At 44.0% G+C, this 13,592-nt stretch overlaps 1 protein-coding gene across 1 annotated transcript in view; it reads left to right on the forward strand.

Moving 5' to 3' along the window:
* The first annotated feature begins 391 nt into the window (after positions 1 to 391).
* The window catches only part of LOC308394744 (outer dynein arm-docking complex subunit 3-like), a 30,063-nt gene continuing 16,862 nt past the window's right edge, over positions 392 to 13,592 (forward strand). The window contains exons 1-5 of the mRNA XM_080879210.1: positions 392 to 572; positions 1,758 to 1,879; positions 2,133 to 2,210; positions 5,353 to 5,538; positions 5,668 to 5,769. Of these exons, the coding sequence (XP_080735336.1) occupies positions 524 to 572; positions 1,758 to 1,879; positions 2,133 to 2,210; positions 5,353 to 5,538; positions 5,668 to 5,769 (537 nt within the window). The 5' untranslated portion in view covers positions 392 to 523. The remainder of the gene's footprint in view (positions 573 to 1,757; positions 1,880 to 2,132; positions 2,211 to 5,352; positions 5,539 to 5,667; positions 5,770 to 13,592) is intronic.

A 13,592-nucleotide genomic window follows, 5' to 3' on the forward strand; every position in this document is an offset into this window, starting at 1 on the left:
ACCAAACTATTTACAACACGGGGGGAGATCGCGACCATGACCAACTGACACACAGGGCTTAAATACATAGAAGGAGCAATCAGGGAATGGACCACAGGAGGGAAACACAGCTGGGGCAAATTAGACCTGACGAGACAAGGAAACGTAAACTGAACACACTAAGATAACAACAGACCTTCAAAATAAAACAGGAAACACATGACAGTCACGCAAAAACAAAACACTGACAACACCGAAACGTAACAGCACGTTATCTCAGTTTGATCCCGTCTATGTAACGGATCTGGGCCCTACAGCTTTAAGCAGCTGCGCGCTCCCGCGGACGGCAATCACTTTCTGGCACAACACCTGAACTATCGCGAGACTCAGCGATCCTTACTGGATTGAATGGAGAATGACGCGACTATTCATTCAACGAGCCCTGGTTTGGCTTTAGGTGTACACGTTGCTAGGCAACACTGCGACCAACTCCAACAGAAACAAAGGCTTCGTTTTCCGCCACTGACTGAAGGAAGTCACAGCGATGGCAGCTGAACACATCACGGGGCTGAAGCGGAAAATCAGACTGCTCGGTAAGTTTGTTCGGCGGGTTTCAGCTCAGCTGGAGGCAGCCGGTGCACCTTAGCGGCTTGTTCCGCTCTTCGTGTTCCAGGTGTTGCATTTTCTGCAGTTAATCACAGATTTGAGCGATGAAAGAGCTCACGGATAAAGACGCTTGCTGTCTCCAGTTCGTGTCGATTACGACAAAGTTTCGACACTTGCAGCTGATCAGTGTCTTTAAATGAGCTGCAGAGAATGAATAAAACGACTTGTCTTCTAAAATTCTCAGTGCCCTAAACTGTGATTGATATTTTCAGCTGTAAAATAAATAATAGAATAGAATAGAATAATCCTTTTATTGTCCCACAAGGGGAAATTTGGTTGTAACAGCAGCCAAAAAGACAAATATACAAACAAACAGTACACAGGACAGAAACATACACAATTTTTCTTACATATTTACATTAAGGACAATGGTTACTATAAACAGAGAGTACTGTACAGTTATTAAATAAAATAAAATTTAAACAACAATGTTATTGTTTGTATAGTCTCCAAAACACCTGGGACTGATTACTGAAGATAATGATTTGTTTTACACATGAGCCATAGCTTGATTCTCGTGACAATCAGATCTGTATTATGGAGGTTCTACTTCCATCCTGAATGATCGCTACTCCTCATCTGAAATCCCCTCTAATGAATGTAAATCATACAGTCGCTGTGAGGTAAACACAAGCAACAGTGGTCTGTCTGTCTGAGGAAGGTGTACTTTAATTTTATATAAAACAGTGCAACCTTATTTTGGTTATATCGAGCAACAGCTGTGACCATCTGACAGGTACACTCAGGGTCCTGCTGAGTTCCATCTTTCTTTCATCAGAAGAAAAAAACGATGGCACAGAAAAGCACAGGTAGGCATCCAGCTTGAGGATATTTCATTTTAACTTTATGAAGCATTTTACAATCAGCATGATTTACGCAGTTATCTCACACAGCTCTTTCATTACTCACATCTGTGATAAACTGCAGAAAGTGCAACACCTAGAACACAAAGAGTCGAGACGAAGCAGCTTAGTGAAAAACAGCAAACTGCCATTTAGGTTCTTAAATGAACTTTAACACTTATAATTGACTTAGAGCCGATAAATTCAGCAGGTGACTGTGGGTCACCTGTTTCTCTGTATTATTGTGGTGGTGATGAAACGTGTCCATAGAGGTGGAGAGAAAAGCGTGCTATGACAGACATGAAGCTGCCATCATGAAGAACCAGGAGCTGATCCATCAGCTGAGGGAGGACAACAGGAGGCTGCACAGGAAGCTGGCGGGAGCTCATGCTGTAAGATGGTCACAACACAAGCTAAAGATGTTTGAATGCTGATCTGAACTTTATTTAATTTAAAATAAAGAAGATAATAGTGCAGTCACACACAGACTGAGAAACCTGGCCTACCTAGCTGGAAGCCATTTATGGTCCTTATGAAGCTGGAGACAACAATCCTCCTTCTTTTCCTCTTTTTTAACCACGTTTATCTCACGCAAAAAATGTGTTTTAGAATTCATTTTTGGTGACACTGGTGTCTGCCTCTTAGCGTGATGAGCAGGTGATCAGAGCGGCCTTTCAAAACAGAGCAAGGGAGAGGGAATCCTACCGCAACAAGTCTGTGAAGGTGAGAGGAAGCCTGTGCACGCACCCTGAACTCCGATTTTACTTGAAATGCAGTACTGTGAAGAAATAAGTCCGCCAGTGACTGAGCAGCAATAAGCTGCAGCATTGTTTTTCTGACTTTATCAATCTGTCACATCACTGTGGGGCAATTTTGGTCCACTCTTCTTGACAGCACTAATTCAGATTCGACTTCATTAATCCCCAAAAGAGCTTTTTGCTTGCAGCTTACACATAACACACAGTCTTTAAACCAGCTTTGATGCACAGTAAAGCTGAGATCAAGAAAAATAACATAAGGATGAAATAAATAAATAGAATAACAAGGAGAAATGTATAAGAATAAACATTCAAATTCAAATTTTATTTGTCACGTACACAGTCATACACAGTACGATATGTAGTGAAATGCTTGGACAACTGCTCGTGACCTAAAGAAAACAAAAAAGGAAAAGGCTATGAATAAGATAGGAAATAAATATGAAAAATTTAAAAGGGTAAATTTAACTAGGAAGGAATAAAATATAAATTAAGGTTAAAAATGAAATAACTGTACAACACAAATTAGAATGAAGGGTAAATTTAACTGGGAGAATAAGATAAAATATATAAATTAAAGTTGAAAATAAAATAACTGTACAACAAAATACACAATATAGAACTATATAAGAATGTATGAAGAAATCTAAATATAAATAAATATATACACAATAACAGCAGCTGTACAAGTATTAACTGGAAATGAAGAAATATTTTCACAGAAATTCACAGAAATATTCATCATCTGTCAGCAGTAAGTAATCTAAGAGCTGAGAAACGAGGATTTTAGGTTTCTGAATTTTAATGAAGGACTTTAAGTTTAGTTTATTCTACACTGGGCCGGGTCCAAGGTCACGGCGACCAACTTATTAACAACACTGCCGAGCGAGTTTCTATCCTTGATACATACTGAGCCAGCAGATAAAAGAAAATCTTCAAAGACTTTCAATAAATGAACAATAAAAATGCCATAAAACGTCCCCACTAACACATTCTCTGTTGATCCTGTTTTATGATGGAGATATTTGACAAAGGCTGTGCCGAGATATTTATAAGACTGCACTATTTCACAAATAACACTGGCTTTATACTCGGGGTTACGCGTCTGAAATCAATGATCATTTCTTTTGTTTTTGACACACATTTAGCTCCAGATAGTTATCATCACACTACTTCACAAATTCAGGCGAAACAGGGCCGTGGACAGACTCAGAGGACAGTGATATCAGGCAATTATAAATCTGTCCTCAGAAGAAGTCCTGCAGCTGTCGGCATACATAATAACGAGAACACATCCCTGAGGGGAACCAGAGCATGACACAGTCCTGCCGGACATTTGTTAACGAGGACTTGTCGACTCGTCAGTAGGAAGTTTAAAGTCAGCATCAGGAGCTGTTCTGGGAGTTTGGAACGTGAGGCTGCGTCTTATTAAAAGCAGAGAGGTCAGCAAACAGAAGTCTAACGTGAGGACTGGATTTTTTGAGGTGCTCTTAGACAGACTTTAATATAAAGGGTTTAGCATCATCAAAGCATTCACTCTGCTGATGAACAAATTACGAAGGATCAAGTTTACCATTAATGGGGGATCAAATAACACTTTAAAGATCTTTTCCAAGGTTTTAATTACCAGAGTCATGTAAGCGCAACGTGAAATCATTTGAAGTTTTAGTTGTAGGGATAGGTACTGCGGTTTGCACCATTCATTTCTGCACACCTCTCTGAGCTCTGCAGCACCTTGATTCTTTGGTTTTCCAGTCGTTCTATTGGAAATGGTGCTCATCCCGATCAAACTGGGTCATCAACGTTATCGCGTTGATGACCCAGTTTGGTCCGAGCTTTAGCTGTGGGACAGATGGCCTCACACTGACTCTGGAATACTTGGGTATGTAGAGGTGTCCACGGTCCACTCAGTGACTCGTAGGTCCCTAAATCATCAGTCCTCCACGGCCCTTAACCTTTAACATGCTCACTAAGGTGTGCAGACTATCTGCTAAAGCTGTTTTGGGTTTGTCACGTCCAGCTGCGTGGCACACAAGATTTGGACCCAAATGCAGGACAGGAAAGGAAATAAACTCAAAATACAAAACAAAGGCTGGCCAGGAACAAGGGTCCAAAACTAAAGAGCCAACAGTTAGAAGACATGCAACCATGAGAGAGGACACAACAAAGAACTGAGACAAACTGAAGGAACAAATAGGCATGCCAGGGAGGGCAGCTAAACCTAAGTGAGAAAACAAGACAAGGAATGTAAAACTAAATACAGAGCACAAAAGACAAAAAACCCAACAAGGTAAAACAAGTAACAGATCTCAGGAAATAAACAGACTTGACACAGAGAGTGCAGGAGGCAGGAAAACAAACTCAGGGAATTACAAAGGACAGAATCAGGGCTGAGAATAAAAGAGAAAATGAGCTAGAATACCAAACTGAAAAAGGCAAGAAAAAAAGAGCAAACTAACCTTCCTGTCGTGATCGGGTCAAATCGCCCCGATTTACGACTTAAAACACTCATAAATATTGTGTTTTACATGTGATTGCCTCCAGGCCTTATGACATCCTCCACACTATGCACTTGAACATGTAAACGTGATGAGCACTTCTTTCAGTGAATTTTGAGTGTTTTAATCAACCTTGAATCTGTGGAGTTCCCGGTAAAAAGTGACCACCATAGGAATTTCACCTGAATTTTGGTGAAAAATGTTTGTTATTCTAATTTAAGAGCTGATAAAACAGACTGGGAGGGGGTGCACAAAACTGGAGTGCTAAGCAGAAAGACACACAGGTGAAAATCCAAACCAAAGGCTAACAAACTGAAGATATCTAACAATGACAGCAATAATAAGCAAAAAACTACAAAAGGAAAAAGACTGACTGAGAAAAAGGATCATGAAGGGCTTTTGCAGTTTCTCTGAGCTTGTTGTGAGTTCACTGGAACGTCCTCTTCTGTGAAGATTGTGTTAACATACCTGAATTCTGTAGACCTGCTCACACCGATGATGATCAATCAATTAAGGGTGTTCTTAGTTCTTCACAGGACTGCACACTAAATCTGTTGTCATGGTCCGCATGCATGACTGCACTGCATTCCTCCTCTGCATGTCTCACAGGAGATCATTGGAACACTAGACGACTGCGTGCTATCCAACAGGAAGCGTCTTAATGCCCTAAAACATGGCACTGAGATCTATGAGAGGCGCCGTGAAGAGCTGAAGATGGAGTACCGGAGAATGAAACCAGAGCACAGTGTAGCGCCCCCTGGTGTTCGCACTTTGAAAAAAGAGGAGAATGCCATGGTAGTTACCTCTCTGATTCAAAAACAAAAAAGTGTCATTGCCTCTGAGTTTCTTTTTATATGGTTCTCATTTGTTATAAGATGTGCAGGTCAAAGGTCACAATGAGCAATGATTCGTGTTTGTCTTCAGAACTTGCGGGTCCTGGAGAACAGTCTGGAAAAAAGCCAGTTTAAGTGCAAGGAGGCCGAGAACATCATGATTGACTACCTGAAATTAAAGAGTCACTTACAGGTCAGTCCAGCGTTCCTCGTAAAACGCAAGACTTTGTCGGCACCGTCTCCTGTAACGGTTTGTGTTATATACACTGAACAAAAATATAAACGCAACACTTTTGTTTTTGCTCCCATTCCCCATGGGATGGACGTAGAGACCTAAAATTCATTCCAGATACACAATATAACCATCCCTCCCAAACAGTGGTCACAAATCAGTCCAAATGTGTGGTAGTGGGCACATCTGCTATATTGAGATAATCCATCCCACCTCACAGGTGTGCCACATCAGGATGCTGATCTGACATCATGAGTAGTGCACAGGTGTACCTCAGACTGCCCACAACAAAAGGTCACCCTGGAATGTGCAGTTTTGTCTCACAGCAAAATGCCACAGATGCCACAAGCAATGAGGGAGCGTGCAATTGGCATGCTGACAGCAGGAATGTCAACCAGATCTGTCGCCCGTGCATTGAATGTTCATTTCTCAACCATAAGCCGTCTCCACAGGCGTTTCCGAGAATATGGCAGCACATCCAACCGGCCTCACAACCGCAGACCTCGTGTAACCACACCAGCCCAGGACCTCCACATCCAGCAGGTTCACCTCCAAGATCGTCTGAGACCAGCCACCCAGACAGCTGCTGGAACAATTGGTTTGCACAACCAAACAATTTCTGCACAAACTGTCAGAAACCGTCTCAGGGATGCTCAACTGCATGCCCGTCGTCCTCATCGGGGTCTTGACCTGACTCCAGCTCGTCGCCGTAACAGACTTGTGTGGGCAAATGCTCACATTCGATGGCGTCTGGCACGTTGGAGAGGTGTGCGCTTCACGGATGAATCATGGTTCACATTGTTCAGGGCAGATGGCAGCTGAGAATGTCCCAGTTCTTGCATGGCCAGCATACTCACCGGACATGTCACCCATTGAGCATGTTCGGGATGTGCTTGACCGGCGTATACGACAGCGTGTACCAGTTCCCACGAATATCCAACAACCTCGCACAGCCATTGAAGTGGAGTGGACCAACATTCCACAGGCCACAATTGACAATCTGATAGACTCCATGCAACGATGTGTTGCACTGCATGAGGCAAATGGTGGTCACACCAGATACTGACCGGTTCTGGGTCCCCAGACCCCCAATAGCGCAAAAAACTGCACATTCCAGGGTGGCCTTTTGTTGTGGGCAGTCTGAGGTACACCTGTGCACTACTCATGATGTCAGATCAGCATCCTGATGTGGCACACCTGTGAGGTGGGATGGATTATCTCAATATAGCAGATGTGCCCACTACCACACATTTGGACTGATTTGTGACCACTGTTTGGGAGGGATGGTTATATTGTGTATCTGGAATGAATTTTAGGTCTCTACGTCCATCCCATGGGGAATGGGAGCAAAAACAAAAGTGTTGCGTTTATATTTTTGTTCAGTGTACTTTTGAAACAGTCACTGCAAAGCTGGTCTCTGAAAATGGTTATTTTGGTCTTTGCTCTCAGCATTAATTCTGTTTTAGGCGTTAGCAGACACCTGCATGCTCGTACCTGAGCACAGTCTCTTAAACACTTCCTGTAAGATCTCTGTACTCTGCAAAATCTGCTCTTTGAGCCTGACGTCATTAGCCGTTTCTGGGTCCAAAGTCAAACGAACACTGCAGCATCACTGAAAGTTACAAACTGTCTAAAATCTTTCATCTTTAATACAATGATCAGCGTTGCTGCTTTATAAGGTTTAAATTAAGTTTAACATCCAGGCATCCATGAAAACAGGATTTATTACATTTAACGGAGTTAGACGTTAGCAGGAAGTTAGCTCGGTAGTTTCCACCTAAACATGATATAGCATGTTCTGACTGAGAGATTTCTAAAAAAAATTCAAACGTACAGCTCTGCTTGTTAAGTCAAAAGACATGACGTCGTGGTCTCACTCCAAGCGCTTTATTCGTTACTCCATGTTTTACTGCTCACACACAATAACAACAACTCACCGTGGGCCGTGATATAACAGAAAATAACAAGTTAACAATCTCCCTCTTTCTTTTTTTAAAAATAAAAATATAAACACCCCTTTTAAACATTTGTATACATATATGTGTGAGTAAACAAAAAAAACAAAAAACTTGTCAACTTTGTTGAACATCCAGGAAACTGTCAGGGTCCTGGGTCATTTTGACCCAGCGTTTTGTGTTTCCTTGAAGTTCATTTTTGTGCCTTGTGTTTATTCTGATTTTGTACTAGTTTAGGGTTCAACCTGAAGTTTGGTGTATATTCAGCCCTACCTGTGTCTGTCCTTGGTGCTCTGTTCATGTCCCCGTGTTGTGTTGTAAATCAGTCTGTGTGTTTCCTGCTTTACTTTGAAGGCTCATGTTCTGGATTTCCTGTTCTATTCTGAAGGTCTGTGTCTTTTGTCATTGTGTTCAGCTTGTGTCCTCCAGTCATCATGTGTATCCAGATCAGCTGTTCTTCCCTCCTGTGTGCGATTACCCGATTACCTTGTGTGTGTGTGTGTGTGTGTGTGTATAGTGGGTGTCGGTCTGTGTTCGTTGTCGGCTCATCTGCGTTCTATGGTGTTCCGTTCCTGTCTCTGCGTCTCTCTAGCCCACACCCCTTTTGTATGCTCTCAGGTTTGTCATTTAGTTCTCCCAGTTTAGGTTTCTTCAGTTGTTTTCTCATGATTCGTTGTCTGTTCTGCCACTGTCACCTGTAAATAAACCCTCACTCATATCATCAGTCGGCTGCCTGCATTTTGGGTCCTCCTTTTCCTCCAACACTACACGGCTCACCCTGCCAGCCGTGACAGAAACACTTCAATGTGCTTTGCTTTGCTTAAAGCATACTATCACTGCACACAATAAACAATAGTGCATTTTAATGCAAAGAAAACTTCACAGTATCCAGAGTCCTTCATCTCATGCTTTTAGAAGGGTTAAAGGTGAAACTCCCTTTTTTGTCAGACAATCAGCAAGTTGGGATTTGGAATCTGACCAACAAACCTGTCTGATTTTCTTGGCTTGTATGAGCTTTTTAATGCTACTCATTTCTAGCCTCAGTCTCTTCTCTGTAACCTGCTTAGCGGACTTGAGTGCATCAAACAAGGAATGATTGTCAGTCACACAGATCAAAGGAAGAGCGTTCAGACCAGTGTTACCAGTTGTAAGCTCTGAAAAAAGTGTTGCCAGGAATACCGCAGTGTCTATTCCATCTGACATGGCAAGAGTTTCTCCTGCCAGTGTACTTCTGACCACACGCCTGATTTTCTTAGGCTGCCAAAAGAGAGGACAAAACTTTCCTCCTTTACCCATAAGGACGATTAATGTCCCTCCTTGAGTACCACCATCAGGAAGGTTACCAAAAGAAGCGTCACTGAAAACAACCAGTGCCAAATCCTCACTGTTAGCCAAGCTCTGAAACTTAAGAGTCACTTTCTCTGCCTTAAGTTTACAGATAACTTTGTTCACTTCATGAATGGACTGCACAGTTGCACCTTTGATATTAGATCCAAGGCTGCATGTGTCAAACATCACATCTGGCCTCGTTTGTTTGGCAACCCACAAAATCTGTCCTATTTTTGACCTGAGTTGCTCCCGTTCTGTTTCACTTAAGGAAGCATCCCTCTGTACAGCCCATGCTGCTTGTAACTGAACCGGCTGTAGGTTATCAATGTAAAGTTGTTGATGTGCCTCTATTACATCATTAACTGTACAAATGTCCATACCCTCTTGAGCCTCTCTGTCCTTGCCCGAATGATGCGGAACCTTCTACCCGATTGCAGAAGTTGGAACAGTTTGTTTACAGGATGGGACGGGTGCTTCAATATCTGCGCTGCTCTTGTCCGGCATCTCCTGGTGTAGGTGTCCTGAAGCAGGGGGAGAGCAATCCTGCAGCAGTGTTCTGCTGTATGGATCACTCTCTGGAGAGCTTTTTGGTCCTCAACACAGCTGTTCCCAAACCAGGATGTGATGTTCTGTGTGAGGATTCTCTCCACAGCGCCTGCTAGAAAGTCCTGAGGATCTCAGGAGAGACCCTGAACTTCCTCAGTTGTCGTAGGTGGTACAGGCGCTGCCTAGCCTTTTGCTCCATTGATGATAATGGGCTTGTAGTCTTTGTGCTGACTCCTTCTGAAGTCCACCACCAGCTCCTTGGTCTCGCCAACGTTCAGCTGGAGGTGGTTATCATGGCACCGTGATGCCAGATTCTTCACTTCATCCATGTAGGCCGCCTCATCGTTGTTGGAGATGGCGCTCAACACCACTGTGTCGTCAGCGAACTTCACAATGGTGTTGGAGCCGCGGGCGGCCACACAGTCTGAAGTGTAGAGGGAGTAGAGCAGTGGCGAGAGGACACACCCCTGTGGTGCTCCTGTGTTGATGGTGATGCTTCTAGAGACGCATCTACCCACCCTCACCACCTGAGTTCTGCCAGTGAGGAAGTCCAACACCCATGCACACAGACGGCTGTTGAGTCCCAGTTCATTCTGCGCGATCAACCTGTGATATTTTACCACCAGTTTTGACCATAATGTCTTTGACCTTATTGTACCAATAAAGTGAAGCATCTGCAAGTCCATACACACACTTTTTTAGTTTCCATAGAACATTGTCCTTGCCAGCTTCAGGTGGGGGATGAAGATAATGTCTCTTGACAGTTCCATTCCCTGCAAAAAGGCAGATGTAATGTCCATTTAATTCATTTTCCACTTGTTTTGATATATCACAGCTAGCACCAGTCTGAGGGACTCAGATGCACATGTTGGAGAGTCTTTCAAACCCGCAACAAGTCGGGCCTTTGGGACGATACCATTATTAGTTTCTTTGAGTGTACAGAACCGTCTAGTAGACACACATTTTTGACCCAGGTCTTTCACTTCATCAAACACGCCATTACTTTGCCAGTTCTCAATCTCCTTTTTGGCAGCATCAAAGGAGATATCTTTTGTTATTAGTACATCTACATCTCTGTTTTCAGCTTCAGTGCAAAGACCATCAACAAGTGACATGTCTAAAGCTTTCTTTTCACCTTCACTACCATCAGGCTTAAGATATTGCACATTGTACCAGTTTTTGTATTGCCCTTTTGCTTTTCCCGGTCTGCCTAGCACTCTGGCTGTATGTTGAACACCGTTGTCTCTGTTCGTAAAAGTGATCAGCTGTCCTGCCCTTAACTTTACATCTGCAGAGGAGACAGGATCAGTGTATGTAGAAGACTGTGTCATAGACATGTTACTGTAGTGTTAGTTTCCCTGTCACTAGTGATCTCTTCTTCCTCACTAATACTCTGTTCACCATCGGGTGCTTCTGTCTCATCATTTTCAACTGTGTCTTTGTTGTCAGTGTCATCATCAGTAGTACTCTGTGGTATTTGTTTATCTCCACTCTGTGCATCCACTTTACTCAACCTTGACTGCTGTACTCTTACAAGAGTCCCCCCATGTCTTACAAATACAACAGCTCCATCTTGCCCAATAACTACACCTCGACCCTTACACTCTGTACAGTCGACTCATTTGTAGTATACTTTATCTCCTGCCTCATATTTGTCATCTGTAGGCCCAAGTTGCTTGTGTAGTGCTCTCATGATCCCTTCTGAACACTCTGCCTCAGTAAATGCTTTCCTGGAAGCATGTAATGCTGATGTGTGTTCAGCTACTCTTGCGCTTACAGTTGTGCTTTCTAAGGCAGGTGGCTTATCCATCAACACAGAAGAAAGGTTGGGGTTTTGGCCAAACACAAGTTGATGTGGACTATAACCATGTACAGCATACTGTTTTTGGCCATGAGGGCCCAGTCTAACGCAGTGTGCCAGTCACATCCTTGTTCCTTTTTTACCTTCAGGAGGATTTCTGTAAGTGTCACGTTATGTCTCTCCAGTAGTCCGTTGCTCCAGGGACTATACCCCGCCGTTATCTTTACCTCAATGTTGAAGTTTTCAGCCATGTCCCGAAGCTCCGTGTTGTTGAACTCTCCGCCGTTATCTGTGTAGAGCTGTCTGGGGGCACCGTGAATGCTTATCCAGGTGTGAATGAAGGAGTTGACGATCTCTGCAGCTTTCTTTGTCTTTACGATGCTGCCGTCACTGAAGCGTGTGAAGTGGTCGATGATGTGAAGGCTCCAGCTCATGTAGAGCCATCGCTACTGTCTCATTATACTCAGAAACCAGAGGTAGACCAACAGCAGCTCTCGGCTTGGTTTTGCAATATCTCTGATAAATGTCACAGTCATGATCTACCTCTTGCAGAATAAATGCACATTGTTGGTCTGTATTGACAGAGCTTTAGATGAGTCTCAATAACCTCTCTGCAGATGCATGGCCAAACTGTTTATGAAGCTTCACAAGAACTTTGTTTCTCTTTTGTAGACATTTCAGCAGTTACAATGAGAACTTCATTTTCATTGCAGCTTTCTGTAGTATTTTCATCTCTAATGTCTGTGAGGGTTTTCAGTCATCCAGGTCATCATAGACCTGGATGACTGAGAACCTTCACAGACATATTGCCGTACATTTTGGGAGGAGCACCCTTCAACTGGTGTGGGAGTATGAAAGGGAATCAAGAAAACTAGCGGCTTATAGGAACCATCTCCGTTTCAACCTGAGATGCAGAGAAATCAGAGTTGTTCCTAAGAGCTTGCGCCTTGAATCCACTGTCAGGGGATACAGAGCAGACTTGATTCTACAGGGAGCACAAAATCAGCTTCTAAGTGAAAAGATAAGACAGGTCTATTTCACTATAGATGCCCTCTAGAGCAAGATTAGCCAGACTCTGCAGGAACTGGAAACCCTTCTACCCTCCAATCCTAGAAGAGGTTTACAAGTTTGTGTCCAGTTTGGGTCCAGGACGGAGGGACCAACACCGAACAAAAACAAGCTCCAGCGAACCAAGTGAATTGTCCAAAACAAACACACATGCTGGAGTTCAAGAACAAAACACAGTTCAGGAGGCCGGCCCGGAGGCTGACAACTCAGAAGTCCAGGACAATTCATCTTCTGAGGCCGGCCACGTTGGCGACACAGATCCAAAAGCCAACCGCGCGAAAGGCAGCGGTGGCGAAGTGGAAACAGTTCAAGGTGCCGACCGTGCACACGGCAGCGGCGGCGACGGGGAAACAGTTCAGGGGGCCGACCGTGCAGACAGCAACGGCGGCGACGGGGAAACAGTTCAGGCGGCCAACCGTGCGGACAGCAACGGCGGCGGCGACACAAGTCCGGAGGCCGGCCGCGCGGAAGGTAGCGGCGGCATTTGGGAGGTCGTCCATATCGACGATGACGCCCAATGAGCAGCCTGGCAGATGACCGCCGATGTCGAGGCGGCAGTTTGGGACCTGAAGGTGGCGTGGCCCCCGCAGCACCAGGCGAGGAGGAGGCTGGACCAGACGGGGCAGAAGCAGAGGCTGGACCAGGCGACGCTGAGGATGCCGAAGCCGGCTTGTGACAACAATACCTACGAAGCCTTAAATCGAGACCCCACAAGCAGCAGTCGTGATGCCAGAGCTCTTGGCCAATCACTACACTGATCTAGAAACCAGTGTTTCACAAGGGCCACATTCCATGGATGTTACCGTGACAAAAAAAAAAGGAAGGAAAAAGCTTGCAGACAACTCTTATATTGAAGGACTTTATTGTGATTTCATGTTTAGTGTCACATTTGGGTGGACCCATCTTCCTGTACTCTGCACTTTATGGTTTGTGTTACCTGTTGTTCTGTCACTCACAGTGAATTATTAGAACGTGTTTAAATTGCTATAAATGTCTGTCACAACAGTTATACTTTGTTGTAAATATTTGCCGATTTGCACTACTGCACTTTACAGCTGTGCTGTAAATTATCTCTTTGTCCAGAA

The sequence above is a fragment of the Rhamphochromis sp. 'chilingali' genome (genome assembly GCF_963969265.1).
Source record: "Rhamphochromis sp. 'chilingali' genome assembly, chromosome: 4".
Taxonomy (NCBI): domain Eukaryota; kingdom Metazoa; phylum Chordata; class Actinopteri; order Cichliformes; family Cichlidae; genus Rhamphochromis; species Rhamphochromis sp. 'chilingali'.